This window comes from Tenebrio molitor, chromosome 1 (genome assembly GCF_963966145.1).
Source record: "Tenebrio molitor chromosome 1, icTenMoli1.1, whole genome shotgun sequence".
Taxonomy (NCBI): domain Eukaryota; kingdom Metazoa; phylum Arthropoda; class Insecta; order Coleoptera; family Tenebrionidae; genus Tenebrio; species Tenebrio molitor.
Genome location: NC_091046.1, coordinates 34,664,213 through 34,691,314, shown reverse-complemented (window position 1 = coordinate 34,691,314; position 27,102 = coordinate 34,664,213). Strand labels below are relative to the sequence as shown.

The window sequence follows — 27,102 nt, the reverse complement described above, 5'->3', positions numbered from 1 at the left end:
ATTAAACAATTTTAATACTAACTTTGCTTGTAGGTTATTTTATTAGACATCAGTCTTTTTTTTTAACAAAGCACAAAACTAGAGAATATTGAGTTCAGAAAATCCATATGCATTGTAGAAACCCCATTGCATCCTATAAAGGTTGGAGTATGGACTGCTGCCGCATGAAGGCGTTTAATTGCTTTTATTGTAAAAATCAAAGAGTCTGTCATTAATTAAGTTACATCGCTTCTGTTTTTCTATTTGGTACCACAATATGCTACAAAGAAACAAAAATCAAATATATTAGAGTTCCACAGGACTCTTGATATATGTATGTTCTTTTATAGACACTATAAAACTATTGGCATAAGCAATTCGTTCTCCTGATTTGTAAGTTTACATAACAAGTATGGAATATAATTGGCCGTCGTTTAACATTGCTACCTCATCCTCCTGACACCCAGATGAGCTACACACCGGCTACAGCTTACTATAGTTTTTATTCTTTCAGGGTGTTGTAATTTTTTGTCAGTGAGTATACTTCATATAATGGATTGAATCAAATTAATGTTTTATTATCTCTTCACGTACAATTTGTCACTAAACTGATAAAAATAAAATGATTCATACCTAAGCTTACAATGTTCATTTCGAGATATCACTTTCATTTACCTTCTCTTTTATATTTTCAGTATCGGTAAAATGTTAACCAAACGACAACAATAAGTGATAAGGACAAAAAATTAAGTACAGTAAGTATTATACAAATACGTTACAAATGAATCTAATAATTATCCCCATTTATTGACACAAGTAACTTTAAATTAAATGATGAGTAAAGTGTAGATACTAATGTTTTTTTTTATCCAAGTATCATATGAGTAATGATAAAATTTGATAATTTTAACAACTCTCCTTATCAGTACTTAATCCGTTAAGAGTACTTTTGTTCTTTGTTTTAAGTTATTTATTATTTGGATAGCAAACTTGTTTGAAAACTTTACTTAAATGTATGTAAATCTGAAATTACTCTCCAATTAAATATTTTATAATTTGTTTAACACAACAGCAAACTTTTGTTGCTTGCCAATGGTTGGACGAAACAAACAAGGTGTTTGGCAAACCTTTCATCTGCAAAACGCAAAAATCTACAAACTTACAAGACAAGAATACAAACTTAAAAATATGTTCAAGTTAACACATCTGCAAAGTTTCCTTTGGCCGTTTTATAAATAAAAAATTACATACAACGCCCATGTTTGATCACGTCCTGCATAAATATTTATTTTCCACAATATGCTAACGATTTCGCTGAATTTCTAAAATTGTATGAGCATCTTACTGTTTTGCAAAAATCTTGCAACGAGATTTGTTTCTGTTCACAATGAATTTTCACAAGATTCTAGATGCTTTCGATCTTGTGCATTCTAGTCATAGTTCATGGCAATTCCGTGATTCATCTCGTAACGGTAATTAGCAAAAATGTTCGGTCAATGATCTATGAGCCATTTTAAAATTACAATTATCATAATCTAACTAGGTATGAAGACAATTAACAAACCACTCGTTTACATTATAGTTCTGCTTTTAATGAACATTGCAATACATTTTTATATATCCGACTACCTCGAACGTTAACAGTGATGCAATCGAACTTCGTCGTTCTTTCCGCTACCAGTTCCAAGCATTCGATCGCATACAAAGTAGGAGTAGGATGGACAACAAAATTTTGCTAGCCTGCCTCGCGGAAACTGTTGACAGCTGCCACAGATATTATCGGAATTCCAAAGGATTTTTCACGTTGTCCTCACTTTCTAAAGTCACATGATCAAAACAATCAAAGTAGTCAGACTTGTCATTAACATTTTACACTAGATTATATTACATTTCTGCTAAAACTTCGCTTTTTAACAAACTTTGTGATTTTACTGCGCTGACCTTTAACGATGTGCAAAAAGATTTATGGTTATTTTCACAGGGCTATCACCACGCTTGCTTTTTCGACATTCGTCAAAAATAATACCAAACTAAAAATGACCTAAACTCGGTACAGGTTGCAATGACACACTTGTCATTTGCAACAGCGCTTTTATGGCATTAGTCATTTGAACTTACTTTAAAACTGTACTTATATGGAAAATATTCAACCCAAACTATGATTTTCTGGTCCCTTTGTGCCTTTATTTGGTTCAGAAATATGAAAAAAAAATGCTGTTGCAAATGACAAGTGTCTTTGCAACCTGTACCGAGTTTAAAGTTGACTCAAGTTGCACAAAACCACTTGTCATTTGCAATGGCATTTTTTTCAATATTTTTGAACCAAATAAAGACAGGAAAGGACCAAAAAATCATAGTTTGAATTGAATATTTTCCATATAAGTAGTGTTAAAGTAATTTCAAATGACTAATGCCATAAAACTGCTGTTGCAAAGGCAAAGTGGTTTTTTGCAACTTGAGTCACTGTCACTAGGTACTCTAAAGGCGGCCTTTACAGAGAAGTTGGGCAATAGCAACGTTAAATAAATTGTATCAAATTCAAACGACTGCGAAATGTTTACAACAAAAATTGATCATCATCAAAAAAAGCATTGGTTAAAGCTTAAATTTCTCCAATGTTTTGAGGACTGATTTATTGCTGGGTGCTAGGGAAGATTGTGATAAGGGTTCGACGAACTTAAATAAATTATGTATCTATAATAAATAATTCGTGCTAAAAAATGTTCAAATTATTTTCGTCTGCTTACGGTTAAATCAAATTTATAACGCCTCGTCGTAAATAGCCAGCTGAAGCATACGAGTTTTATCAGAAGTCGCTCGGGAATTTACACAAAAATATTCAAGTCAATTCATCGAGGACGCTTTGGCAACACTCCTTTCATTTAATATTAAAACTGTAATGAGTACAAAACAACTTAAATCAGTATTCGTTTTGGGTTCTGAAAACCAAGTAAAACATTGTGAAAACTTGAAAAGTTCACTTTAGACATCGCAGCAGAGCCGTCATTGCGAAGATAGAATCTAGTAAAAGTACCTACAACAAGGAAGTGGATTCCAATAATTAAGTAAAATGTAGAATTGTTAGTGACACATCAGATCCATTCTGAATTTGACAATTAACGCCATTTGAGTCAACCTTTGTGACGGAGCAGGCTTAGAATTTTTTTTGAGCTTACAGTGGAAAAAGAAAAGTATCCTGCAGGTCACTACTTTCAACGATTTCAACATGCACAATCCTGCGAACTCCGGTTTGGGTAGGTGTAGGATGTGATAAATATTATGGTCACGTGGTCGTGTTGTGACGAGCATCAAAAGAAACGGGGCGGCGGAAGCGATGTTAAGAGTCAAGGGGCAGGGAAACGGAAGCGAACCCGGGAGGAGGAAGCGACTAACACCGTGACCTTGGGGCCCTTGACCAAATCGCGTCGATAAAACGTCGGTTCGATCCGGGCGCGGTGCGCGGGCCGGGGCCGGGAGGGGAGGCCGCCATGTTATGTCCACGGCTGTTTGTTTACAAAACGATAGCCATTTACCTCGAATTGCCAATGTGCCGACTGTAATATTTGCTTGGCCTGTTCTCGGGCGCAACCTGCCGCCAACACGAACTGGTTGATCATCACTTGTTCACGTAAAGGCGCATCCATTTTAAAAGCTGCTATCACCAACAAAATCGCACAAATATGCGAACACACCACACCACAGACAGTTGTTTTGAAAACTACACTTGTACTCACTCACTCTCCGATCGTCTCTCTCTTTTCCGCTTGCTCTGTTTTCGTCCGATCTGAAGTGTAGTAATCATGAATGACGTCAGTTGTACGAGTGACAGGATGGGGAAAATGTGACCCGGTGGTGGGGGAAAAAACAATAATAAATCGAATTTAAGTCGACCCGACCTGACTGGCACGGCGGAAAATTTACTCAAATTTTACAGGTTCGCTTCAGCAACTAAATTATTTTCGACAAAGTCCTTTATCAAAAAACGTAACAAGGGCAGCGCGTTGTGAAATGCATCGACGACTGATATGATAAAATATGGATCTAGTTAACTGGGGTATTTGGAGCATCCTCGTTCCCCTAATTAGTCTACTTTTTCCGCGACTCTTCAAAAGTGTTACGAAAATTAATGCCGTTTAAAAAAATAGGTAAATAACATAAAAATCTAGTAATCAGTTCGTCAATAACTAAATCTGTTACGTTTTTACCTCCAAGTTTTTGATTTGTCATTGTTTTAAAATAGAGAGGACGTAATTTTTATTTGGACAGCAAACAACGAATAATTAAATGATGTTACAATGGAAAACTTCACATGAGCATGTACCTAAAAATTCAATCGCTACTGAAACGCTTCAGTTATTTACATTGACGCAATTTCGTTACCTTTGTTTATAACGATCATAAACTGTTTGCCACTTACCATTTGGGAGGAATAAGTCTCTGTTACTATTTAAATAAGGGTTACAGTCACAACAAATTAGTTGTCATTCAACACTATTTTGAAAACTAATTTCAAATGCATGTTAACTTTAAAATTCATATTTATAATAAACTCATATAATCAAAACCTCGGATCCCAGAAATCTGTTTGTAAATTTGAATGAACTTGAACTGGTACCTACATTTAAATTTAAAAGCCATTGTGAATAGAATGTTTTAAATTAAGTGCTGAAATTGGTGAATTTTTAAAATAAGACGTGAAACCTTTAGTATTTTTTTTTTTTATTTTGAAAAGTACAACAGGTAGTAATATAGGCAACAAACAAAATTATTGAGAATATTTGTAAACAAAAAAAAATATATAGGAGCCATGCAAAATACTTCACAGGGAAACCTTACCTTTTTGCCAATTGATCAAAAACGTCATAAATATCTTTATATTTTCAATCTTAAAAAAAATTAAATCTACCTTAAATTAATAAAACAGTTTGATCCTTTTAAGTGTCTTTTAACTCAACAATTTATACCACAACTGTGCATGCTAAAGTGTCATGGTGTGTATTAAACTAAATAATTGCTGTCAACTAAACCGTCTGTTTTGTTAATGTAAGCATGCCAATGAAATTTATACTTTGATTCGAGAACCACTGAATATTTTTGTCTTCATTATAGGCATCCGTTAACCTGCTAACTCAAATGTTCACATGCTACTACCTAAACAACACGAACTTAATGATGGTTGATTTATTATACTACTATTGTACATGCTATTAAAATCACAATTCAATTTACTGTGGATTAAGTTCCTAATCTAGTACTCAGAAATTTTAACACTAAACGTCAGTCATTTAATAACCTACTCTAGAAAGAAAGCACCTAATCTGAAATCATTCATGAAACACATCAATGACATATTTCTATAATTAGTGTGGATTCAATCATTCAAAAACCATGCGTCTTAGAAAGAGAAAAATAATTAAACACTGGTTTAGGCAATAAATTCCTTATAAAGGAAATTGACACATAAATAAGAATCATCTTCAATTCACTTTTGATCGTTTTTTTGCTATTGCATCTTCAACAGCTTTAAGCTGTTTCAGCAACTCTTCTCTTCGAGACGTCGCCTTCTTAGATTTGGGATCTATTGGCGGGGGTGAACTCGCTGTTCTCTTTTTACCTTGCAAAGCTTCTGTTTTACGTGCAATATCTGATATTTCTGGTTTGCGAGTTCCTACAGGATTTTTTAAATTGAGTTTTATTTGACGTTTCTCTGATGAACTTCCCTTTAAAGCGTCCATAGCTTTAGCGATGGAAATATCGACACCTTAAATAGAAAAACAAATAAGCAAACGATTGCATCCAGCTTAAAATTCAACCACCTGATGCCCTTCTCGGCGAACTACCTTCTCGACTGGAAGAACTACTAGACCCCGACGAATCTGAATCGCTAGAACTTGAACCCGAGCTATCCGACGAGGATTTCGATGACCTTCTGCGACCTTTGACTCTTGCTAAAGCGGCAGCTATTGCCATTTTGCTTCTGGTACGACCAAACTGATCCTCCTTCACAGGTGCTGGAGGATTTGTAGCGCTCACCCTCATCATTCCTAGTAAAACACGTACATATTAAACACTAGTCACTAAATTATGCCTAAAAACTGTGTACCAGGTGATGGTGCCCGTTTTCTTGGTGCAGGTGGATTCATTAGAGCAGCTCTTTCGTTGGCGGCTTTCCTTTCCGATACAATAACAGAAGGCGACACATGTCTGCTGCGATGCGATCGCGCTGGTCTCTTATTGTGAGATCTAGATCTTGATCTAAACGAACTACGACTAGATTCTGATGAACTTCTAGATGAACTGCCAACAATTAACACGTTAATAGTTGCCCATTTTTTTTCAATTTATTAAACATAAAATTGTGCATGTCCAACATAAAATTAAAACAAAAAACAAAACTTGTTTGTCCTTCACATGTCAATAAACTGTGTAACATTTTATTCAAGTCGATTTAGTCATTTCCGACATTAAATGGGGGTCATTGATTTAGAATAGACGGTACAAAGACGTTGTTGTAATTCTTTATAGTGATAAAAAAACAAACTATAAATTCACCAAAACTTCATAATGTTCAATCAACAGGAAAACTAACAGTAGTCATCTATACAAGGTGATTCACGAATAGTGTCTGATTTAGCGCCGCAAGATAAATTACTCTTTCATAGAATACTTCACTTTTTTTCAATTTGAAGAAAATTTGTGATTATAGTAATCCGATTTCAGAAAAATGAAACAATAGTGTCTATCAAATGTGTCAAAATAATTATACAGACACTATTCGTCAATCACCTTGTATATACAGTATACACTGCTTTTCATTAAAATGCGAACACGTAAGGGTTGACCAATCGTAAAGATAATAAATATACATAACAATAAAAATAAAATTGATCAACTTCTTGATGTTCAGATTTTTGTGTAAGCAGTATAAATTTAAATTACCTGCTGGAGGAATAACTGGATCCTGAGCTGTACGATCGTTTTCTTCCAGCGCCCTTACGACCAGCAGGTGACTTAGATCTCATCCAAGGATCCGACCATTCATCTCCTCGCACCGGTCGTTCCTCTGCTCTTTGAACGATTACCTCGCGTTTGGGTTTTCGAGTCTAAATTTATGTTTTTCTTACAACTATTGTAACATTTTAATATTTTGATTAAGAAACCTTGGTGCTTGTTGGTGCTGGTTCGTCTTCATATTTATTATTGTAGTAATCGGGCATTCTGTGAGATGGCAATTCTCTGTATGTTCTGACTCGTTCTCGCGCAGGAGGAGGGACGAAGTCCGGTTCGTAGATAACTTGCCTTCGTCCATAATACTCTTCTGTCGGAGGTGGTCGAACTACTGGTGGATACTCTACAGGTACGTGTCTTACATACCTAGAAAAACGTCAATTTCTATAATGATTGTTAAGAATAAATGTATGTATTGTACCTCGGCTCTGGTGACGCAACGCGTCCATAATAACCGTTTTCTTTGTCAAATTCCTCTTGCGCTAAACTCAGATTCATTTTTTTTTCTTCAAAATCAATATCTTGCTCCTTACGTTTGATAGACTTTCGAAGCATTTCTTTGGCCGTTCGAAGTCCTCTCTCCCATGCAGATTCAATGGGCGCCGGTTCAGGCCTAGTGTAACTTCTTTCTTCTCTGCCGTACTCACCAGGGACCACAGGTCGAATTAACTCAAACATTGTGTAATTTCCTTAAAATAAAGAACAGGTAGTGATTTTGAAGATATTTTTTGAACGGCTACAAAATATTAACCCTTTTGGGCTCAAAAATTAAAAATACCTTTATCAGTAACGCCTGGGTGTAAAAATCGACAACTCGCTCCCCAAGTACACTGTCCTCGTGAAAAGAATCTGCAGACGGGTCTAGGTTCAGTTTCCTCTGGTCTCACTTCATCTTCATCTGTAACTTCACCTTCTTCTAATTCATCTCGTTCTTTCTCCTTCTGTTCAGCAGTTTCTCCATCCTCAACTATAGAAACAGAGTCCTTTTCATCTTTTTCTTTCTTTTCTTCCATTTCACATTCCCCATCTTCAGCTTCAAAATCCAGCTGTTCCTCTCCATCTTCTGGTCGATTAGATTTCTCAGGGATGTTTCCCTCATTATCATCCTTTTTGGCATCCCCATTTAGTTTTTTGCCATCTTTATCTTCATGGTCATCATCAGAAGGACCACCAATTGATTCATCTAAATCCGAAACATCAGATAAATCTTCATGGTTAATATTAATTTCTCTTCTTGGAATTGTAATTTCTTTTTCTTTGGTATCTTCTGGTTCTTTTTCATGATCTGACTCCATGTCACCTAAGAAAATACATTGATAAACTAAATAATAATAGATGTAAAGCATGCTCACCATCAGAAATCTCTTCTGGTTGCGTGTCAACATTTTTTGTGATGTTTTTGTTTTTACGACTGGACGAATCTACACTGGCCATACTGGAATCTGAAGTATTACCATCTTCATTATCTGATCTCTTAGCATTTCTTGAACAACGAGAAGAACCAGACCTTCCAGAAATATTAGTAAGTCTGTCAGGTGAAACAGATTTATTAGAGCTACGACTGCTGACAGATTTTACTGAATGTTTATCTTCGTTATTTGAAATGGGACTTTTTGGGCCATTAGGTGAACTAGAGCGAGACGAATTTGCAGGAGATGGAGATCGAGGACCATCACCATTAGGAGGTGACCTGGGATGATTATCTGGTGAATTAGGAGAGTGGGTGCGACTAGCTGGTGAGCTATGAGATGAGGCACTTCCTGGCGACTTCAGTCTGCTTCTAGATCTAGAATGTGTCTCCGATCTACTGTCTTCAGGTGAAGATGATCTACTCAGTGCTGATCTGGCATCTGGGGACCGAGGAGATTCTGGGCCACTTTGAGGAGAAGCAGACCTACTTATTATGGAACCAGCTTGTGAATTTCGACTTCTTGATCTTGAACTAGTAGGACTGCGTGGTCCTTTCCTTTCACTCTCGTTACCAGAAGATGCATCACGTGAATCTTCCGAGTCCATTTTAATGATTTAAGAGACTAGGAAAAGTGAAATTTCATTACAATTTGGCAATATAAATGGGGTTTCATAGATTAAAAAAAAATTGAATAGCTAACACTTCTGATTTAATCTCTTTGAGACCGATGTTATTTTAATCTTACCTTCGGTCTGCCGCCAACTCCATTGCTACCATTAAAACACTTTTTGATTATATTTCGCTTCTTCATGTTTAACATTTTTTCCAAACAACTAACTTACTTGACTTTAACTTCAAAATCACAACACAAACTACTGTGAGTCTTTCGCGTACTTGAACTATCTTTACGTTGATTTTTCGGTTATCGACTTAACTGTATTTTATACTTATAACGCAAACACAATTCTTAGGTAGAAGGAACTGTTTAATGAGCACTTTAGTTGCACAGACTTGGTATCTTACCTTGATTTTAGTTCGGCAGTTCCTGGAGCAGAACAAAACGGCCTTTCTCACAGTAAAAATTACTTTTAATTGATATTTAACATCTATTTCTCATAATTCTTGATAGTTTAGAAAATGGCGTCTCCACAAGACAAGCGGCTCCAACACATTTAGATTTTAGGGACTTTGTTTTTCTCACTAGATTTCAATTAAAAGCAACAAAATCCTCTATACAACCAAAAAGAACTGTCAATAATTCTTTATTTAAAAATTTTCTTTACAAATTATTATTAAATTAAATCAAACTGTAAAACATCAATCATTTCTCCATGTCACTGGTACCTCGTCTGTTCTGTACCTTTGAGTAATAAAACAATCTTCCCACTTCATTTTTGTACCTGACTTGAACATTTCTGCTCCTGCTTGTGCAATCATCACCCCATTGTCAATACAGAATCTCTCGTCAGTTGCAAATAATTTTGCACCTCTTTCTGTACACATTTGTTCCATCATTTCTTGTAATCTTTCATTACACCCTACACCCCCAACAATAAGAACTTCCTGTGAATTGCAATGTGCTAATGCTCTTTCTGTTGTTTCTACTAACATTGCAAAAATAGTCTCTTGCAATGAAAAACACAAGTCTTCTGGAGTATAGCCATCTTTAAGAAATTTATCTGCTCTCTCCTCCAAATAGGTTAAAATGCCTGAGAAACTTACATCCATCCCTTTTACACAATATGGCAGCTCCACATACTTCATACCTTTCTTAGCTAATTGTTCAATATTATAACCTGGACTAGGATCATTAGACAATTTTAAAACCCGTGCAAATCTATCTAAACAGTTTCCAACAGCAATATCGATAGTTTCACCAAATATCCTGTATTTCTGTCTAGAATATGCTATTACTTGTGTGTTGCCTCCACTTACATATAGAACAGTTGGATTTGTTGCACCAGTTATCAATCTGCCCATTTCAATATCTAACTACAATTAAGGAAAATTCATAAGCAATTGCTTCCTTAATAAATATTACAAGGATACGTCCAATGCAATGGTTGACTCCTAACAGTGGTTTATCCCAAAGTTGTGCAAGTGTCCTTGCAACAACTGCAACACAAGCTAAGGGAGCTCCCATTCCTGGTCCTTTAGTATAACAAACTACATCAATTTCAGCTGGTTTGATACTTGACTGTTCTAGAGCATCTTTAAGGACTTTTAATACATTCTGTCTATGATGTTCAGCTGTTTCCTTTGGTAAAAAACCTTCACCTGGTGGTGTTATGTATGTTTTTCTGCAATTTGATAGTACTTCACCATCTTTAATAATTCCTATGCCCAGTTTGTTGGCACTTCCTTCTAGACCAATTACTACAACCATTTTCTCATAGATCAAACTCTTATATATGCATTTTCTTATGATTGATTATGCAAATCTTAACCACCAACCACGTGTGTAGATTATAGATTTGCCAAAAAAACCACTAGATGCCACTGATGGCAAAAATGCTATTTTAACCTTACATTTTTGATTTTAATCATTTTATTAACGATAATTAGTGGTACTGATTACAATTTGAATAAGTAAATATTGTTATTACTCTGTATACCAATGTAGTAATCTACTCGCGTAACATCGGTAGAGATATTCATTTTTTGAAAAATGTCGGCGGCATCTGAAGTAAACTTAAAACAAACTTTACGAAAACTCGAATTTCCCCTGTGCGCTAAAGAAGCTCTACACAAAATAGGTAAAACTGCAATAGTGCATTTATTCAGAGATAAAAATGCTAATGTATTAACACTTAGGTGAACTAATATGTGGCCGTATTACCAGCATAAAGAATATGGATTTAGCTTTAGATTTAATGTCTGAATTTATATTTTGTGAAGTGGATCGACGAGGAAACAAACGTTCTTCTCCATTATCGTCACTGTTGGAACTTCAGTTATTAGAAATTTTGTTTGAACATTTCAATAGCCTTGCGAATGAAGCTGCTCGAAATACAGTATTTCTATCTTTATTTAGTGGAACTACGGCTTTACAAAGAGCTGGAATATTGAGTAAATTAGTTTCATTGGCTATTGGAATACCTTCACCTGCAATTTTAACATCTACCAGCACTTGGATGCAACAATTAGGATGTACTTCAATCCACAGTTGCAAATTAGCTCAAGCAATTGTGCATGATTATTTTCATCTTGTGCCTAGTGCAGCTGAAAGAATGAAAATATTACCAGATGTGGCACCACAGTTTACTGCCAACTTTTTAACAGCTGTTGCTGAAAATTATTTTAATTCTAAAAAAAAAGATCAAACATATCCTTCGGAAACCTTGTTACAAACAATAACGTTCTGGGTATGTCAAGTCCATTATTATTTCACGTGAGAAGTGTACTGTTTGTTTCAGATTTCAGAAAATACATACTTATGCACAGCTGCACAACAAAAACAAGCAGCTTTACCACCTGGGGCTATAGCAATGGAAGCCACTACAGCCATTGCTGGACTTATAAGGTGGTGTACTTTAGCACCTGTTTATGATCAAGATTCAGAATTATATTGTCATTTGCATTTAGCACTTCTTAACAGTATTCTTGAAATACCTCGTACAAGTCCACCTAAAGCAATTTCTGCACAACACTTGGCCACATCTTTAAGATATATCTTGTTATTTAGTAACAGATCTGGGAAACAACAAAACAATTTACAGCTTGCCTTAGATAGATTTGCACAAGCCATACAAGTTTCTCTTTCAACAAATTGTGTTTATGGTAAAATAGATGATTTAATGAACCAGTTGCAACAGCTTCCCTTCAATAAGTTAATGAGCATTGTGATCAATACACATAAAGAATGTAAATAGCTTTATTTAAATTTAAATTAAAACGGTTTAAAATTTCGTAACTTCTTCATTAAATTAACCTTCTCTTTGGAGTCTTGAAAATTTTTACGTAAGGCAATAATATTTTTCATTTTTTGTTCCTTTAACTGGAAGGTGTAGAAATTTTTCAATTCTTTTTTCTTCAATTTTAATTTGTTTTTTTGAATAATTTTATTTCCTACACTTTCTTTTCGAGACAGGCCAGGTTTTCTTCCTTTCTTTGTGACAACAGTCCATCCTTCATCATCCACTTCTTGTTTTTCATTTGATTTGCTTTCTTCCTCATGGTCTTTCTTCTTGATAAAGGTAGTTACTTCTTCATTTAATTTTTGATGATTAAAGATTGATAAATTATATTCATGGACCCACTTATTCATTCCAATTAATGTTTTATTACTTGATGTTAATGGATTTAAATGTTTCAATTTAAGTGATTTTAATAATCCTTCTCGTTTTTCAAAAACAATATAAGCTACTTTAAAGCCACATTTTGACTTGTCATCAATTAAGTTTTCTGTCAGACTTTCTTGAAGCACTACTGTTTTTATTTTTCCAGCAATAGAAAATATTTTTTCTAAATTATCTTCATTAACATATGGAGGTAAATTTATAACAAAAAGTGTTCTGCCAGGTGGTTTTTTTTCATCATATATGCGGACAGAATGTTCTTTAATAAATATATCGTGACCACTTGAGCTATCACTCGAAAAGTACAATGGTAAAACTAAAAACATAATTTCAAAAATATCATTTAAATGTTTACATATAAATACCTGTGAAACCGTGTATATTTTTTGCCATTTTCCACGTGTTTTTGGTTAAAAATGTTATAAGTAAAGAACTAACAATTCAACATATAACAAGTAATTTTTCAATGTATTACTTTGGTTTTAACATTATTATACACAATTATTATTAATAGTAATCACAAATTTAAAAAAAATAACTTTGGAAGTTGCATTTATCTGAAAAACATTTAAAATGTAATGTCACTACTGTCAGTTGTCAATTGATAAAAAGACTTCTTATTATTAACTGGAAAATCTTTCGTACCAATGATAATTATATCTAATAAGATAAACGTCAAATTTAGGGTGGTAGTCGTGCTGCCATCTATTTTAAATTGAATGAGTCATTTGTTCAATTGAAAACAAATGGCTTTTAAGTAGCTAAATAATGACAAAATATTTTCGTTTAGAAAAATTTTTTAGTTTAAAAATGAAGGAAAAAGGTCACATTTGTCAGTGGTTGTTTTCGTAAGAAAAATTAATGGCTGGAATTAGTTGGTTTGTATGATTTTAATTATCACCAATTTAGACAATTAGTTTGAAGAAAAAGAAATAATTTTATGTAATATCCAGGTACCAAGCAAATGGAAAATGCTCCAGTGGAGATCACGGTATGAGCGACGATCAAGTACCTTTATATTCATTGGGAGATGTCCAACTTCGATTCTTATGTCCTGATGATTTAGACGAGGTACGATCCCTGTGCCAGGACTGGTTTCCAATCGAATATCCTTTTTATTGGTACGAGGAAATAACGTCGAGTACCAGGTATCTGTTAACCATAAATCATAGGAGTATTGTAACAGTCAAGTTGACAAAATCTTTTGCAACTCAAGCAGGTTCTATTCTCTCGCTGCAGTGTACAACCAAGCCATAATTGGATTGATCGTTGCCGAAATTAAACCATACTCTAGTCTAAATGAAGAGGATACAGGAATCCTTGCAAAAAAGTTTGTTGAACGATCCGACATTGCTTACATTTTATCCCTTGGAGTGCTCAAACAGTATCGACGGAATGGAATTGCCTCTCTATTATTAGATTCCCTCATTACACACCTCACAACCACTGAACGAAAAAAAGTTAAAGCTGTTTTTTTGCACGTGCTTACAACGAATTCAGCTGCCATTAGGTTCTATGAACATAGGAAGTCAGTTTAGTTTGATTTTACAACACTTGTTTTAAATTTTTCCAACATTTTCAGATTTAGACTACACAGTTTTTTGCCTTATTATTATTCCATCAAAGGTCGTTGCAAAGATGGTTTCATGTATGTACTATATATTAACGGGGGCCATCCGCCTTGGACAATCTAATATCCTTTTTTACAAAAAAAAAATATATCGCAATATATCAATGCAATAAATAATACAAAAAATATTTCCTTAATAGTTTTTACTGATTATGTTAAATTCATGTGTGGCAAGGTGTTGAGCGGCGGCGGCTTTTTCCCATGGATTTTACTGAGTGTAAATAGAGCCATCCAATGGATATGGAGTAGTAAATCAAACAGTCAACACGAAGAAAATTAAAAACAAATAGAACTAGTCCAACAAAACCAATTCTACATTTGGAATTATGGTTAACAGTTTTGTAAATATTAAAGTGTAACTATCATATAGTCATCATCAGGAACAAATTTACAGTTGTTATTGCAGGTACCTGTTGTAAAATTATTTTTAAATCTAATATATTTCACTATTTCTCATCATCGTGACTTCTTGCTTCACAACTATTACATTTCTCTTTGACAAATATCTTTCATTGTTACGATTTTCATGCATATTTTGTTATTTAATTACTATATTTATTGATAATTTTATCTTTTGTTATTATGTGCTATATTTTGTCATACCAGTATTACATTGCAAGATATATGTAAACATTTGATCAGATGTTTTATTAAATACGTATTTTATAAATCAAATCATTTCATTTTAACCACACAGAATTTTTTAAATATTCCAAAGAGCAACACTAGCGCTACGAAATAATTAACGTTAATGAAAAGTTTTTGAAACGATAATTAAGCCTGTGTAACGTTTGTTCCAAATAAAACTTTAATGTCAAGGTCAATGTCAGCCAAATTTAAATTTTATAATATTATTTTATTAAAGAATAATATTGGCAATATGCAGCATTTTATATTATACATTTACCAAAAGTAGATATATACGCGATAATATTTGCAACAGTCTTTATATTATAAGAAAAATAATTCATAACAAACGTGCTTATTTGCAAAGACGCTTTCTTTCCATCATTAATCGTGTACACATTAATCTATCAAGTAGTTAGTTCATATCAGTTCATATTAAGTTTACTTTTACTTAAGCATTATCAGATAAAAAATTGGAGTAAAAAACCTGTGGATATTATTATCGCATTTAGATAACACACATTAAACTGATTATGTCACAACGACTGAAGTATTTTCAAGTTTTGATGTTTGTTTACCGATAAAACTAAAAAACATTAAAAACTCCGATTTATTCTGGAAAAATACAAACTATAATAAAATCATTCAAATTGACATACCATTCTTCAGATCATTTTCCCAGTGGCCAATATGATTGCTACAACTATCACTTATTAAATAGAATGAAAAATTACATTAAATGTGACACCACAAAGGCCAAATAATAAAAATAATTGACAGTATACATCAGGTAAAGTTCTATTATTCGTAATCTACATCTTCAGATTCATCAGTTTCGTTAAGAGCTGAACTAAGTTGCAAGGAACTAATCCTTTCCATTGTTACCTGCAGATCGTGTTCTTCTCTAGGAGATTCTCTTCCACTTGTTGGACTTTGAGGTGTATTTGAAGGGGTTACAGGTACCGCACTGTCGTCAACTCTTCCTTCTGTGTTTCCTAATTCTGTTAAACTGTCACTTGTAAATTCTTCTGTTCTTAATCCCGCAATCCCCTTTTTGGGTATCGTGGCAAAATCTCTTTTTATTCTTCTTTTGCGACTGGGTTCGTTTCTTCTCATTTGAAGCATGCCTTCTAAGTCTATTATATACAGAAATCCTGCTATAAGACATTCACAGGTTCTTTCGCCCCTTTTATATGATGACTCTAATTCTTTGCTAGTGCGTTCATCATACTGCCACCATCCTGTAAATTAAAGAACTTAACAAAAATGGTATTGTTATGGACAGACTGTAATACAGTGAAACCCTGATTCTATTTCATGTTGTAATAAACTATTGTGTATGTACATATAAATTACAGTTATCTCCATGGCCAAATCAGTAAGTAATTAGTTTTTATTGTATGTAACATAAACAAATGGTCATTAAGGATTATAAAACAAAAAAGTATTCTAATTATCTTAGACCGGCTTCTCCTTTGACAATTAAATTTTCAATTTTATCACGTTTAATACAGCGTTTGCGTGAAGGTGTTTTCTTACAATACTGATAAAAATTTGTTACATCAATTACATAAATTTCACCACATATTAAAATTTCTATTTGTGATAAGTTCAATTTATATGCTTGCTCTATATCTTCATTTGTACGAGGATCGTACCGCCACCATCCTTAAAGTTGTAAAATGTAAAGTGGTAACAACAACATAACCCAATTAATTACCATTTCTGCCTTCATAAAACCACTGATAGCCCCCATCAAATCCTTCGTGAGTTTCTGTTTGCTGAGGTCTTTCCAGGAGATTGGGTTGTTCAATGAAGTCTCTAGGTATCTCTTGTCGACACATGGCGCATTTTTTGCTTTGATTTGCAATACCTTTCACACACAAAAAGCAAAATATGTGACCGCAAGGTAACTTGGCAGGGTGCACACAATTCTGTAAACAAACGGCACATTCCAAATTGTCACCTGAAATATTTTTGTTGTAGTTGGAGATGCATTTGATATATGTTTAACGGACTTTTCTCAGTGGACTCCTGGGTGACTGGTTCACCGGACCCATCTTTATAGGCCGCTTCGGCCATTATTTCATAATTATTTAAAAAAAAAACTGTAAACGCATTAAAGTGAAAGATGACGTAACCTACAAATCTACTCTAAAACAGGTGACACTGACAGCTGTTTTACCGTTTTCTATAAAACTATTTTAGCGTAAGCAAGGTAGGCAACCAAATATACCGTACAATCACGGCCATCCAAAAGTGAATGTTTTTTTTATTTGCTATTATGTACCAAGGGCGTTACAACGATGATTACGCCCGGAGAACGATGAATCCAGCTCGAGGGCTTTAGCCCGAGAGATGAATATCGTTCGATGGGTGTAATCATTCGGTGACGCCGTGGTGCACACAAGATTTTATTTTTCACTATACGTGTTCTTAAAAAAAAAAAAAAATTGTCATCTTTACAATTATGAATTGTTGAGGGCGTTATGAATTCATTACGCCCGCTTATTCTTATTACGCCCTGTTATTATTCCCCGGTTGTTATGGACATGTTTAAAAAAAAAAGTGCGTCTATCGATATTTTAAAACGACCTTTTGCTTCCTTCAGTGGTTTATTGCCCGCTAACAAAGATTGTCGTAAAAGTGGTGAGTAACCCATCCTCAATAATCCGCAGGTACCATCGAGAGTTTTTGTTACAGGGTAAGTAAATAATCCCATAGTAATGAGACCATCATAAACGACCCAAAATGTTAACTAGTGTTTAAAAAGTCGTTTCAAAATATCCATAGACGCACTTTACATATTTCGTATCCTAGGAGTTATCATGCAATTATACTAAAGTGAAAAATTGGGATGGAGCCGAGTCGAAGACCCGGCCTAGTAACTTACCCGACATCAATTTAAATCAATCTGAATTGACCCGAGATACCTACTTGTCCGTGTTAACCCACCGTCGTCTTCTAATTCTCGCAAATAGTAAATATCATTTCCAACATAAAAACACATGCCCTTTCAACTGGTAATGTCAAATTTCCATTCATCTCATTATTTTTTCGAGCAACCCCCACCCTCTTCCACCCCTCGTAGTCGGATTGACACCAAACTCTATTCGGTGATCACTATTACAGAGTTATTTCCAATGGCAAAATCCGAGATTATTTTGTTAAAAGTTTCAGCAGTTATCGCCGTGGATCTATGAAGAAGTAAATAACTTTATAATTCCGCCATATTGGAAAAATCCGCAAATGGTAAACATCGTTTCCGACATAAAAACACATGCCCTTTCAAACGGTAAAGTAAAATTTCCATATTCCCTTATTATTTTTTCTACCTACCCTCACCCTCTTCCACCCCCCGTGGTCCGATTGACACCAAAAGCTTTTCAACTCGAGAGACCACGGGTAAGTTTGTGTTGGTCAAATTTGAAAGCAATCGGTCAAAGCCTTTTTGGAGTAATCGTGGGAGAACGAAAAGTGGGACAGACAGACATCATTCTAAAAACTTCATAAACGTGTTCAGGGGACCTCAAAACGTAAAGATCTGATGAAATTAGCAATTCGAAATTTTGGACCGATCACAATAACTTACCCACCTTTGGTCGGGTAAGTTAAAAATAATAGTATACACCAAGGTGAAGAAGTTCATGATTATAGCCAGAGCGCCAAGATTAGAGCCCGAGGCGTGCCGAGGGTTCTAAAGCGCGAAGGCTATAAGGGACTTCTTCACCGTGGTTTATATACTATTTTTTTCACTACTAGATACGTTAAAACCCTTTCTGGATAATACCTAATTATTAATCAAATTATTTTGTCTTGTCTGATGCGACGATCCGAGTTCTCATTTTTCAACGGTTGCTATGAAAATCGTCCAAGATAACCAATGAAATCAACGAAAATCTTTCGTTGCTGAGTGACGGCTGTTCATTATTGACCTTGGTTAATAATGAAAATTATTATTAACCTAGGGAGAGAAATTCTACTTCTGGGGTCGATTCGAGAGTCAATAATGACGCCTTCTGAGGCTAGTAGTGAAAAATAGTATATTATACACCAAGGTGAAGAAGTTCATGATTATAGCCAGAGCGCCAAGATTAGAACCCGAGGCGTGCCGAGGGTTCTAAGGCGCGAAGGCTATAAGGGACTTCTTCACCGTGGTTTATATACAATTTTTTTCACTACTAGATACGTTAAAACCCTTTCTGATAATAATGATTAATTAAATTATTTTGTCTGATACGACGATCCGAGTTCTCATTTTTCAACGGTTGCTATGAAAATCGTCTACGTTAACCAATGAAATCAATGAAAATCTTTCGGTGCTAGGTGACGGCTGTTCATTATTCAGCAAGGTTAATAATGAAAATTGTTATTAACCTTGGGAGAGAAATTCTAGTTCTGGGGTCGATTCGAGAGTCAATAATGAAGCCTTCTGACACTAGTAGTGAAAAAAAGAATTTACAGGAATAAAAGTCTTGTAATACCTACCTATAATTTTCTTTAATTTGTATGCACACTAGGTAGGTATGAAAAAATTATAAAAATGTGTCAATTTTATTCTGATAATTCCTGTTTTTTTTTTTGCAACCAGCTTACACTCGTGCCCTAGATACTCACGCGTTGAATAAATGTTTATAGATTTAACACGTTGTCACAGATACGACAAATAATAGCGATTGATTATGAATTTTGTTAGGTTACCTCCATTAATACCTGTTAGTCAGTTTTGAAGTTCAAAATGCCAATTCTAATAAAAAACATAGATTGGAATCAAACCAAAAGTACAGTAACAGTTAAAGTACCATTAAAAGGTGCTCATCAGTCGAAAACAGATATTTTTTATTCAAAATCATACATAAAGGCTTCTTATGAACAGTATTTCTTCGAAGTTTTCCTTTTGCATCCGATTAATCCTAAAAGTAGTAACTGTACTGTAACTGCAAGTTATATCTTATTTGAATTAATTAAATGTGAACCACAAATATGGGAATCTCTTGAACTGGACATTTCTAAAGCTGAGAAACAACAACTGAAAAAGCACTGTATAGAAGAAGGTCACAAGAAATTACAAGAAGAACATGCTGACCATTTAAATGCGAAAAGCGAATTAAAAAGACTGGCCGTGCGTGAACAAATGGCTCTAGATGCCAAACAACGCGAATTTATAGAGGATGTAAAAAATGATGAAAGAAACAATGCGTTAAAGCAGATGGATATTTGGAAAAAAAATCATCAGCAGCAAAAAGTAGCAAATAAATGTAAAGTGAAAGGTTACAGAATTAGAGAAGAAGTACAGCCGTCAGCACCAGCAAAGCCGCAAGTACCTCCACCGAGGACTAGCAGAATTGTCAATGTTTCATTTACTCCAAGAGAATTTCCCACACCTTGTCGAGAATCTAGATTAGAAGAAGAAAATGAGTGGCTTCGAAAACAAGCCGAAGCGAGAAGATCTGTTGGTTTCCTAAGCGAAGATCTACGTCCCGAGGAACATAATCCTCAATTTTTGAAAAGCAAAGGTGATGAATTTCTAAAAAGTCGAAATTTTTTGGCGGCAATTAGTGCTTATAGTTTTGGTATTAAACTAAGTGACAAATTTCCCGATCTATATGTTGGAAGAGCGGAAGCACATCTTGCTTTGGGTGAGTTATACAAAACCTCGTAATTTCAATATTTATTAAAAATTTCTAGGAAACTATAACAAGACCGTTCAAGACGCAACTACAGCATTAGATCTTATGAAACCTGAAGTTCCATCGAATCTGACCGAGAGAGCTTTATGCATTGGCAGACGAGGAATAGCATTAATTAAATTAGGGTTAATTAATGAAGGAATTGGTGAATTAAAAGTTAGTTTAAAACTTGTCCCAAACGAAGAATTTAGCAGTCAACTAAATGACACAGTTGAAAATTTGTGCAATACTAATGAAAACATTTAGTTACTCTCTTTTTTTATTAATCAATGAATGTATCTACATCAGGCATTAAAAGTTATTGCTTCTCCGCTTTAATATTTTTCAACCCTAAAGACTTCAGTAACGCGTTTGGTGATGGATCCCGTCCTCTAAATTTTCTAAAGACTCTGCTGGGATGACAACTCCCGCCTAAAGCGAGAAATGTGTCTCGAAATCTCTTTCCAACGTCTTTAATTTTTCTTTCGTCACCTTGAACTTCATGAAACGCACTGTACACGTCGGCGGCGATCATTCTCGACCAAATATGAGAATAATATGCTGCAGCCCATTCATCCGTGAAAATTTGCGTAAATGAACAAGGGTGCGAGTCTAATTTATCAAGAGGAAAACTTCTGAACTGTGGCCACAGCTTTTTCACTACATCTAACCAATAGTCTTTACAGTGATGCAGTTCTAGATCCAGGGCTGCCAAGTACAGCTCTCTAGACAGATCAATTCCAGCTAAATGCTTGTGTACTTCCAACAAACTATCAAACATTTGTGGTGGAAGCTTATCTTCACTGTCACAATGTGCTGAAATATTATCTATAACATCTTTGTTATGTAACCAGTGGCATAAAACATGTCCACTGACTTCTACAGCATCCCACTCAATGTTAGAAGAGCCGGCCACTTCTGAATAATTTGTTCTAGTCAGCAGTTGTTGTAAGGCCAAGCCAAATTTGTGAAATAGTGTTTTCACTTCTTTGAAAGTAAGATGGGATCGTTTATCTTTTGAAGGCGCATCAAAGTTGAAGATTAAAGCAGCTAATGGTCTTGTTTCTGTTATTCTGCTGTGATTCTGAATCCCCACCATCCATCCATTGCTTTGCTGAATTTTAATTTTTTCATCTGACCTTGCATATGGGTCAATATAAAAGCCAGCAACTGGTGCACTTGTATGGTGTTCAAAAATATCATAAAACTTCACATCTTTGTGCCAGGTAGATATGTTGTTTCTTTGTTTAATTACAATATTAAATAATTTCTCACATAAATCAAACAAGCCATTCAAAACTTTTGACAAAGGAAAATAGTCTTTAAAGTCTTCTTCTTTATAATTAAATAGGCTTCTTTGCTGTTTCTTTTTCCAATATGGAACATCCCATAATTCTATTTTACCACCCTTAAATCCCCTTTCTAATGCAAACTCATATAACTGTTGTAACTCAGTATCTTGAGCTGGTTTTGCAGTTTCAAGTAAAGTATTTAACATTTTATTAACATTATCAACACTTTCTGCCATTTTAGTTTCCATTGACATGTCTGCATATGTTTGAAAACCTAGTAAATTTGCAAGGTCTTGTCTTGCATATCTGATTTCTTCCAGGTGAATACCAGTAGCAAGATCCCTATCTGCATAGCCAGATCCTCGATTTACTAAAGCTTGCCATACATTCCACCTTATTTCACGATCATGGCAATATTCCATGACTGGCATGTAAACATTTACATCAAGAGTGATTTTCCATGGTCCTTGAAGAGGGGTGGCTGGATTTGTTGCTATACTTTTTAGTAAATCAGGTGGAAAATCTCTTGTTACTCTTGAGTCCTTTATAACATGTGAAAATTGTCTAGTTGAAATGTCCAATTTTTGTTTAAATTGTGTTCTTTCTGTTGTTAGTTTGTTTAAAATTTGTTTTAGGTGAACTTTTGTAGATTCGTCAACTTCTAATCCATTTAATTTACCTTCTAAAGCAAATTTCTTTAATATCCTCCTTTGCTCATCAGTGTGATTAGTATTCTCCTTATTTAATTCATTTCTTACAGTTTTATATATTGTTAGGTTATTGAATTTTGCAGCACGGGCTCTTTTTGCCCTATCATGAATAGCTAAGTAACTTTTTGTTGGCATCAAGCTGCTGTTTCCTAAATACAAAGTTTTTGACAAACCCCATGTTAGATCCAAAGGAGTACCCATTTCTTCTAGGCTTTCAAATACATCCTTAAAAATGTCATTAGTTCCTTTTCCTTGTAGAGAATTCTCTATTTCCTTTACACCAGCTTCTAAATCTAATGTTTGTTTTGCTATTGCAGCCATACAATTCTCAATTGTTATGTTATTAAATTCAGGAAGACCATCATTCTGCAGAAGAGGATTTTTTTCAGGTAAATCTTCTCCAAACTCTGGGACCCTAAAAGCAGTAATATCTTTCATAACATTCAATTATGTTAACCATAAAACTTACAAAATGATGTAACCATTATTTCTAACTGAATTAAATAAAACTTGTCTTCTTGATAAAATGTGTTTTCCAATTAATGACAGAGCCATTATTTTTGAATGAGCGTTTTTCGTATTATATTTAATAAAGCTATATTTAAAAATATAACCTCAACATTTTTCACCGCAAGACCGCAGGAACAGGAACCAAAGTTATGAAAAAGCAAACACGTTGGTCAACCTGAAATGAAAGTTATCGTACTGCAAATAGAATGTGGGAAAAGGGGTTCATAAAATAAGATATTTGAGTGTATTTTCCATGTTTCAAAATAAAACTAAGGTAAGTAAATTCCAGTATACATGAAGTCTACTACTAACAATAATTATGAATGTGAATTAATTACTAAAGTATTAAAATTTAAAAAAAAGTGTGATTTTCCTATTATTAACTTTTGAATAAGAAATCATTTAGAAATTAGAATTGCCAACAGTTCAGTTTCTAGTTTCTAGTGACAAATAAAAATTTCTAAAATTGACAAGGTGTAGAAAAATTGAAAGGTGATGTTATAATAAAACGCTCCCAAAACTCGTTTTATTTATAGATGCTCTAAAATTTATATAATATAATATTATAGGTTTACCGAAACGGTTTTTGTGAAGTGTTCGTTTCCGTAAGTCGCCCAATTTCGCCACGAAAGTGACACTTCACTGCGCTACATAGATATAATGGCGGCTCCATCAACCGGTGTGGGCAAGTATTTGTTAATTTTTCAAATCTGCTTTGGTTAATTGCTATTTCCTCCAATAATTTATAACGCCTTGATTAAACCTCATCAATTACACTATTTATTTTATTAGTGGTGCCCCGTAATTTTCGACTTCTGGAAGAACTAGAAGCAGGTCAGAAAGGCGTTTCGGATGGTACCATCAGTTGGGGACTTGAAAACGACGATGATATGACTTTAACGCATTGGATGGGTATGATCATTGGTCCTCCCCGGACACCTTATGAAAATAGAATGTACTCGGTGAAAATTGAATGTGGGCAAAGGTACCCAGATGACGCACCTACTGCAAAGTTCATATCTAGGATCAACATGAATTGTATCAATAGCAGCACGGGCGTGGTAAGCCCAAGTAGGTTGCTAAACCAAATTTTTTAGTAATTTGTTATTGTTCAGGTGGACAACAGACAGGTTCCAGTGTTAGCGAGATGGCAGAGAGATTACACTATCAAAACAGTGCTGCAGGAGTTGCGTCGATTAATGACATTGAAAGAGAACATGAAACTTACACAACCTCCAGAGGGCAGTTGTTTCTAGCCCTTGCGCCCTCCCAACACGTCCCCCATACCCTCTGCTGCCAACTGCCCTCTGAGTGTTGATACCTGCACAACTCAGTCTTGTTGTCTTTTGTGAATAAGTATCAATTATTATGTTAGTTACCCGAATGGCATAAATAGGGACGAGATGCAGAGGGGGCTACGTTATGTGTACAGCTTAATGGCTACACCGCTAAATTAATTTTAGGTCATAAAATTTAGATTCGCCATAAGTTTCTACTGTCGAGCATTTATAGAACTGTACCGCTAATGTAACTATTCTGTTCATAATAAATTTTTACAATAGGATGTGTTGCCGTTATTTGTGCAGGTTTATTTTATTAATGTTAATCTAATCGTAATTTTGTGATTCAATAAAATAAATTTGTAACTCAACCTATTTCTTTATTATTTATAAGAAAATACTGTAGTTATTGTATATGTGGGTTAATACACGAATTTGTTTCAATTCTATTCAATCAATGATAAGACACTTGATAAACTAACTTTGGCATGTAAACATAGAAAATAAAAATTATTAGTTTCATTGCTACTTTATTTAAGAAAAACTAGTACAAGTAAATAAAAAAAAGTAGGTATTGATGGTTTTTATTTTACGTCTTCGCGACCACGCAGATTAAAACGAATTTAAAATGGGGGTATCTTCATGTAGAATTAGTGATTCTTTCTCAGCACATGGTCACTTGTCATTTTATTATTTAATGGATGGAGATAAATTAATTCTTGTAATTCATGAGATTGTTGCAGTAATTACTTGATGATATTGATAAGTTATCCCTTGTAGGATAGAAGGTGAACCTTATCTTTACAACAAAAATGTACCACTCCATTCTTAACAAATCACATTTATTACATTTAAAGAACATGCAACACAACTAAAATCGTAAAATACTGCGAGAAATAAATTTCCTTTGCTAAAACTGGTTTACTTCCAACAAATAAAAAAAAGGATGATTTTAAATAGTATATTGTAACAAATAACGTGACACCTCTGGTATCGACAATAGTGAAATGATCATGAACATTGCCAAAAGAGACCAATTAAAAATTATTGTATATTAATTTCCTAGTTATGTACAGTGTGGCTGAACAAAATAAGACTTATAAAATTAAATTTTACAGTTGCTTAACAGAACTAGCCAGTAAAGTCACGCTAAGTAGTGTGTACTATTTCTTGTTTATCTACTTCCTTGGTTTAAATTCAATTTTACGAGTCTTAAAAGAAATCCATTTATGTCTCTTAATGTAAAACGAAATTGCAATTAAAAGAGTAAAGATTCCAGTAGCTTTAATAGCCATTACTTTGCGATCATCAAATTCAGGTTCCCCGGTCCATTTCAAGAAAGTGGCTACATCTTTAGCTAATTGACTGGCAGTGGCAGGTGTTCCATCTTCATATTCCAATACTTCATTAAATAACGCTTGTGCCATTGAAATAGCACCACCTGGGAAGTAAGGATTGTAATATTGTCCTTCCCGCAATACAACTCCAGCAGGAGCTTCACAATATCCAGTTAAGAGAGAAAATATATAATCTTCCCCTGTAATTAATCCCATTAAACACTGAACTGATGGATATGTTAAAAGTTTCACCTCCATGGCGAGCTAAAACAATATAGCTCAGATCTGGAGGGAAAGCTCCATTATTTGCAGCACGAGCAGCTTCTTCATTAGGGTAAGGATTGGGAAAGTAGTCGGACAATTTTCCAGGTCGCTGAAACATATTTCCATTCTCATCTGGTCCATCAGTTACCATAATTTCTTCAGCTTCTGCTTTAGCTTCATCTTCTGTATGTGTTACTCCAACAAGATTACGGTACGCTATAAATCTCATAGAATGGCACGCTGCACACACTTGTTTATAAACTTGATAACCTCTTCTTATACTGCAATTATGACGTGATATCAATCATAACTTTCAATACAAATTTAATTACCTCGAATGATCCAGTGAGCTTAGAATGCCGTTATGGCTCCATGGATTTTTTGGAGGGTGCAATTCAAGGTCTGAAGCTTTTACAGATTGATCCAAGGCAAAGACTAGAGCGCCAGCTCCACCAGCTATTACTCCCAAGGTGCCTATCAACTAAAATTTGATAAAACTCAGTGCAAGATCTTGCACAAATGATATCATCTTACAGCTTTTCTGCCCCTGGTCCATTCTCTTGTTGTCGAAAAAGAGCTGATCTAAAATATGAGGTTAAAATTACAAGAGCACATTAAACACGCGGCATGAAATCAAAATGCAAGTGATGACATAACATTGTATATAGCCTCATGGAATAAAAGTAATATTTTGGCAGACACTCAACATTACTTCAAACATTCTCCTATCTTGGCCAAGGATCAATTTTAAATTACCAGGCCCACTTTTAAATAATAACTCTTAGACAACAGCAATTATTACCTGGCTAAGTGTAACTCCACATGACGGCTTCAGAAGTCCTGCCCCACAAATTCTTCCAACACTAGCAGCCATGGCGACCCGGGTTGTACCGACCAATGATAATTTCCGACTACACACCGAATATAATCGAAATATGCAATAAATGCATAAACTTTTCGAGGATTTCAAAGTTTATCCTTCACGTGAACGCTTTCGTTCCAAGGGAAGGATAATAGACTTTTGACAGTTTACGTAATAGAGAACTGTATAGGGTTATTCACTTGCTTCGATTTTCTGTGAGTTAGT

General features: G+C 34.6%; 12 protein-coding genes across 16 annotated transcripts in view; 4 read left to right on the top strand and 8 right to left on the bottom strand.

Annotated features, from left to right (window-relative positions):
* The window catches only part of LOC138130634 (UBA-like domain-containing protein 2-A), a 29,615-nt gene extending 25,908 nt beyond the window's left edge, over window positions 1–3,707 (bottom strand). Inside the window, exon 1 of the mRNA XM_069047239.1 lies at window positions 3,513–3,707. Coding sequence (XP_068903340.1) covers window positions 3,513–3,623 — 111 coding nt within the window. The 5' untranslated portion in view covers window positions 3,624–3,707. The remainder of the gene's footprint in view (window positions 1–3,512) is intronic.
* Clp (Cleavage and polyadenylation specificity factor subunit 4) overlaps window positions 1–27,102 on the bottom strand; it is a 100,311-nt gene that overhangs the window by 38,872 nt on the left and 34,337 nt on the right. The gene's annotated exons all lie outside the window — the stretch shown is intronic.
* On the bottom strand, window positions 4,687–9,574 carry LOC138130496 (zinc finger CCCH domain-containing protein 18). 3 transcript variants are annotated; one of them, XM_069047019.1, is made up of 10 exons: window positions 9,422–9,574; window positions 8,340–9,020; window positions 7,766–8,287; window positions 7,521–7,676; window positions 7,409–7,469; window positions 7,140–7,353; window positions 6,919–7,082; window positions 6,083–6,276; window positions 5,796–6,023; window positions 4,687–5,740 (listed from the first exon to the last, which is right to left on the bottom strand). In XM_069047019.1, the coding sequence occupies exons 2-10, from the start codon at window positions 9,001–9,003 to the stop codon at window positions 5,457–5,459; spliced, it is 2,487 nt and encodes an 828-aa protein (XP_068903120.1). In that variant the 5' UTR covers window positions 9,004–9,020; window positions 9,422–9,574; the 3' UTR covers window positions 4,687–5,456. The 3 variants fall into 3 exon arrangements, with proteins under 3 accessions (XP_068903120.1, XP_068903103.1, XP_068903111.1); XM_069047002.1 differs by having other exon boundaries at window positions 7,409–7,676; XM_069047010.1 differs by lacking the exon at window positions 9,422–9,574 and adding an exon at window positions 9,144–9,403 and having other exon boundaries at window positions 7,409–7,676.
* Tcs3 (Probable tRNA N6-adenosine threonylcarbamoyltransferase Tcs3) lies at window positions 9,645–10,784 on the bottom strand. The gene is made up of 2 exons (XM_069047113.1): window positions 10,448–10,784; window positions 9,645–10,386 (listed from the first exon to the last, which is right to left on the bottom strand). Exons 1-2 carry the CDS (start codon window positions 10,782–10,784, stop codon window positions 9,716–9,718), a joined length of 1,008 nt encoding a protein of 335 aa, XP_068903214.1. The 3' UTR covers window positions 9,645–9,715.
* On the top strand, window positions 11,016–12,306 carry LOC138130557 (integrator complex subunit 15). The gene is made up of 3 exons (XM_069047101.1): window positions 11,016–11,154; window positions 11,213–11,763; window positions 11,815–12,306. Exons 1-3 carry the CDS (start codon window positions 11,067–11,069, stop codon window positions 12,268–12,270), a joined length of 1,095 nt encoding a protein of 364 aa, XP_068903202.1. The 5' UTR covers window positions 11,016–11,066; the 3' UTR covers window positions 12,271–12,306.
* LOC138130614 (ribosomal RNA-processing protein 7 homolog A) lies at window positions 12,259–13,297 on the bottom strand. The gene is made up of 2 exons (XM_069047190.1): window positions 13,062–13,297; window positions 12,259–13,012 (listed from the first exon to the last, which is right to left on the bottom strand). Exons 1-2 carry the CDS (start codon window positions 13,087–13,089, stop codon window positions 12,288–12,290), a joined length of 753 nt encoding a protein of 250 aa, XP_068903291.1. The 5' UTR covers window positions 13,090–13,297; the 3' UTR covers window positions 12,259–12,287.
* Window positions 13,399–14,782, top strand: Naa60 (N-alpha-acetyltransferase 60). 2 transcript variants are annotated; one of them, XM_069047179.1, is made up of 5 exons: window positions 13,399–13,574; window positions 13,650–13,844; window positions 13,916–14,224; window positions 14,279–14,389; window positions 14,474–14,782. In XM_069047179.1, exons 1-5 carry the CDS (start codon window positions 13,558–13,560, stop codon window positions 14,604–14,606), a joined length of 765 nt encoding a protein of 254 aa, XP_068903280.1. In that variant the 5' UTR covers window positions 13,399–13,557; the 3' UTR covers window positions 14,607–14,782. The 2 variants fall into 2 exon arrangements, with proteins under 2 accessions (XP_068903280.1, XP_068903274.1); XM_069047173.1 differs by having other exon boundaries at window positions 13,401–13,574; window positions 13,913–14,224.
* On the bottom strand, window positions 15,546–17,246 carry LOC138130620 (E3 ubiquitin-protein ligase rnf146-like). Its single transcript, XM_069047202.1, has 3 exons — window positions 16,972–17,246; window positions 16,674–16,919; window positions 15,546–16,194 (listed from the first exon to the last, which is right to left on the bottom strand). The coding sequence occupies exons 1-3, from the start codon at window positions 17,033–17,035 to the stop codon at window positions 15,755–15,757; spliced, it is 750 nt and encodes a 249-aa protein (XP_068903303.1). The 5' UTR covers window positions 17,036–17,246; the 3' UTR covers window positions 15,546–15,754.
* On the top strand, window positions 18,840–20,953 carry LOC138130550 (dynein axonemal assembly factor 4-like). The gene is made up of 3 exons (XM_069047089.1): window positions 18,840–19,473; window positions 19,545–20,592; window positions 20,642–20,953. Exons 2-3 carry the CDS (start codon window positions 19,692–19,694, stop codon window positions 20,887–20,889), a joined length of 1,149 nt encoding a protein of 382 aa, XP_068903190.1. The 5' UTR covers window positions 18,840–19,473; window positions 19,545–19,691; the 3' UTR covers window positions 20,890–20,953.
* LOC138130518 (uncharacterized) lies at window positions 20,885–23,229 on the bottom strand. Its single transcript, XM_069047030.1, has 2 exons — window positions 23,094–23,229; window positions 20,885–23,039 (listed from the first exon to the last, which is right to left on the bottom strand). The coding sequence occupies exons 1-2, from the start codon at window positions 23,177–23,179 to the stop codon at window positions 20,942–20,944; spliced, it is 2,184 nt and encodes a 727-aa protein (XP_068903131.1). The 5' UTR covers window positions 23,180–23,229; the 3' UTR covers window positions 20,885–20,941.
* Window positions 23,293–24,785, top strand: Uev1A (Ubiquitin-conjugating enzyme variant 1A). Of its 2 annotated transcripts, none has more exons than XM_069047226.1 (4): window positions 23,293–23,408; window positions 23,704–23,819; window positions 23,927–24,195; window positions 24,250–24,785. In XM_069047226.1, exons 2-4 carry the CDS (start codon window positions 23,795–23,797, stop codon window positions 24,388–24,390), a joined length of 435 nt encoding a protein of 144 aa, XP_068903327.1. In that variant the 5' UTR covers window positions 23,293–23,408; window positions 23,704–23,794; the 3' UTR covers window positions 24,391–24,785. The 2 variants fall into 2 exon arrangements, with proteins under 2 accessions (XP_068903327.1, XP_068903317.1); XM_069047216.1 differs by lacking the exon at window positions 23,293–23,408 and adding an exon at window positions 23,475–23,626.
* On the bottom strand, window positions 25,362–27,075 carry Cyt-c1 (Cytochrome c1). The gene is made up of 5 exons (XM_069047125.1): window positions 26,818–27,075; window positions 26,550–26,597; window positions 26,348–26,496; window positions 26,004–26,296; window positions 25,362–25,951 (listed from the first exon to the last, which is right to left on the bottom strand). The coding sequence occupies exons 1-5, from the start codon at window positions 26,887–26,889 to the stop codon at window positions 25,593–25,595; spliced, it is 921 nt and encodes a 306-aa protein (XP_068903226.1). The 5' UTR covers window positions 26,890–27,075; the 3' UTR covers window positions 25,362–25,592.

Bases quoted from the DNA above. Each gene is read 5' to 3' on its own strand.
- LOC138130496 (XM_069047002.1), bottom strand. From the start codon at position 9,003: ATGGACTCGGAAGATTCACGTGATGCATCTTCTGGTAACGAGAGTGAA. The intron at 7,677-7,765 runs GTATTTTTAATT...CTTTATTTTAAG, and splicing joins CCCAGGCGTTACTGATAAAG to GAAATTACACAATGTTTGAG. The intron at 6,024-6,082 runs GTACACAGTTTT...GTGTTTTACTAG, and splicing joins AAAACGGGCACCATCACCTG to GAATGATGAGGGTGAGCGCT.
- Tcs3 (XM_069047113.1), bottom strand. From the start codon at position 10,784: ATGGTTGTAGTAATTGGTCTAGAAGGAAGTGCCAACAAACTGGGCATA. The intron at 10,387-10,447 runs GTATCCTTGTAA...AATTGTAGTTAG, and splicing joins AGTCAACCATTGCATTGGAC to ATATTGAAATGGGCAGATTG.
- LOC138130557 (XM_069047101.1), top strand. From the start codon at position 11,067: ATGTCGGCGGCATCTGAAGTAAACTTAAAACAAACTTTACGAAAACTC. The intron at 11,155-11,212 runs GTAAAACTGCAA...ATTAACACTTAG, and splicing joins AGAAGCTCTACACAAAATAG to GTGAACTAATATGTGGCCGT. The intron at 11,764-11,814 runs GTATGTCAAGTC...TGTTTGTTTCAG, and splicing joins TACAAACAATAACGTTCTGG to ATTTCAGAAAATACATACTT.
- LOC138130614 (XM_069047190.1), bottom strand. From the start codon at position 13,089: ATGGCAAAAAATATACACGGTTTCACAG. The intron at 13,013-13,061 runs GTATTTATATGT...TTATGTTTTTAG, and splicing joins AAATATACACGGTTTCACAG to TTTTACCATTGTACTTTTCG.
- Naa60 (XM_069047173.1), top strand. The intron at 13,845-13,912 runs GTATCTGTTAAC...TTGCAACTCAAG, and splicing joins GAAATAACGTCGAGTACCAG to CAGGTTCTATTCTCTCGCTG. The intron at 14,225-14,278 runs GTCAGTTTAGTT...CAACATTTTCAG, and splicing joins AGGTTCTATGAACATAGGAA to ATTTAGACTACACAGTTTTT.
- LOC138130620 (XM_069047202.1), bottom strand. From the start codon at position 17,035: ATGGCCGAAGCGGCCTATAAAGATGGGTCCGGTGAACCAGTCACCCAG. The intron at 16,920-16,971 runs GTCCGTTAAACA...AAAATATTTCAG, and splicing joins CCAGGAGTCCACTGAGAAAA to GTGACAATTTGGAATGTGCC. The intron at 16,195-16,673 runs GTAATTAATTGG...TTTAATTTACAG, and splicing joins GTTTTATGAAGGCAGAAATG to GATGGTGGCAGTATGATGAA.
- LOC138130550 (XM_069047089.1), top strand. From the start codon at position 19,692: ATGCCAATTCTAATAAAAAACATAGATTGGAATCAAACCAAAAGTACA. The intron at 20,593-20,641 runs GTGAGTTATACA...AAAAATTTCTAG, and splicing joins GGAAGCACATCTTGCTTTGG to GAAACTATAACAAGACCGTT.
- LOC138130518 (XM_069047030.1), bottom strand. From the start codon at position 23,179: ATGGCTCTGTCATTAATTGGAAAACACATTTTATCAAGAAGACAAGTT. The intron at 23,040-23,093 runs GTAAGTTTTATG...TACTGCTTTTAG, and splicing joins AATAATGGTTACATCATTTT to GGTCCCAGAGTTTGGAGAAG.
- Uev1A (XM_069047226.1), top strand. From the start codon at position 23,795: ATGGCGGCTCCATCAACCGGTGTGG. The intron at 23,820-23,926 runs GCAAGTATTTGT...TTATTTTATTAG, and splicing joins GGCTCCATCAACCGGTGTGG to TGGTGCCCCGTAATTTTCGA. The intron at 24,196-24,249 runs GTAAGCCCAAGT...GTTATTGTTCAG, and splicing joins TCAATAGCAGCACGGGCGTG to GTGGACAACAGACAGGTTCC.
- Cyt-c1 (XM_069047125.1), bottom strand. From the start codon at position 26,889: ATGGCTGCTAGTGTTGGAAGAATTTGTGGGGCAGGACTTCTGAAGCCG. The intron at 26,598-26,817 runs GTAATAATTGCT...CTCATATTTTAG, and splicing joins GTGGAGTTACACTTAGCCAG to ATCAGCTCTTTTTCGACAAC. The intron at 25,952-26,003 runs GTGAAACTTTTA...GATTAATTACAG, and splicing joins TGTTTTAGCTCGCCATGGAG to GGGAAGATTATATATTTTCT.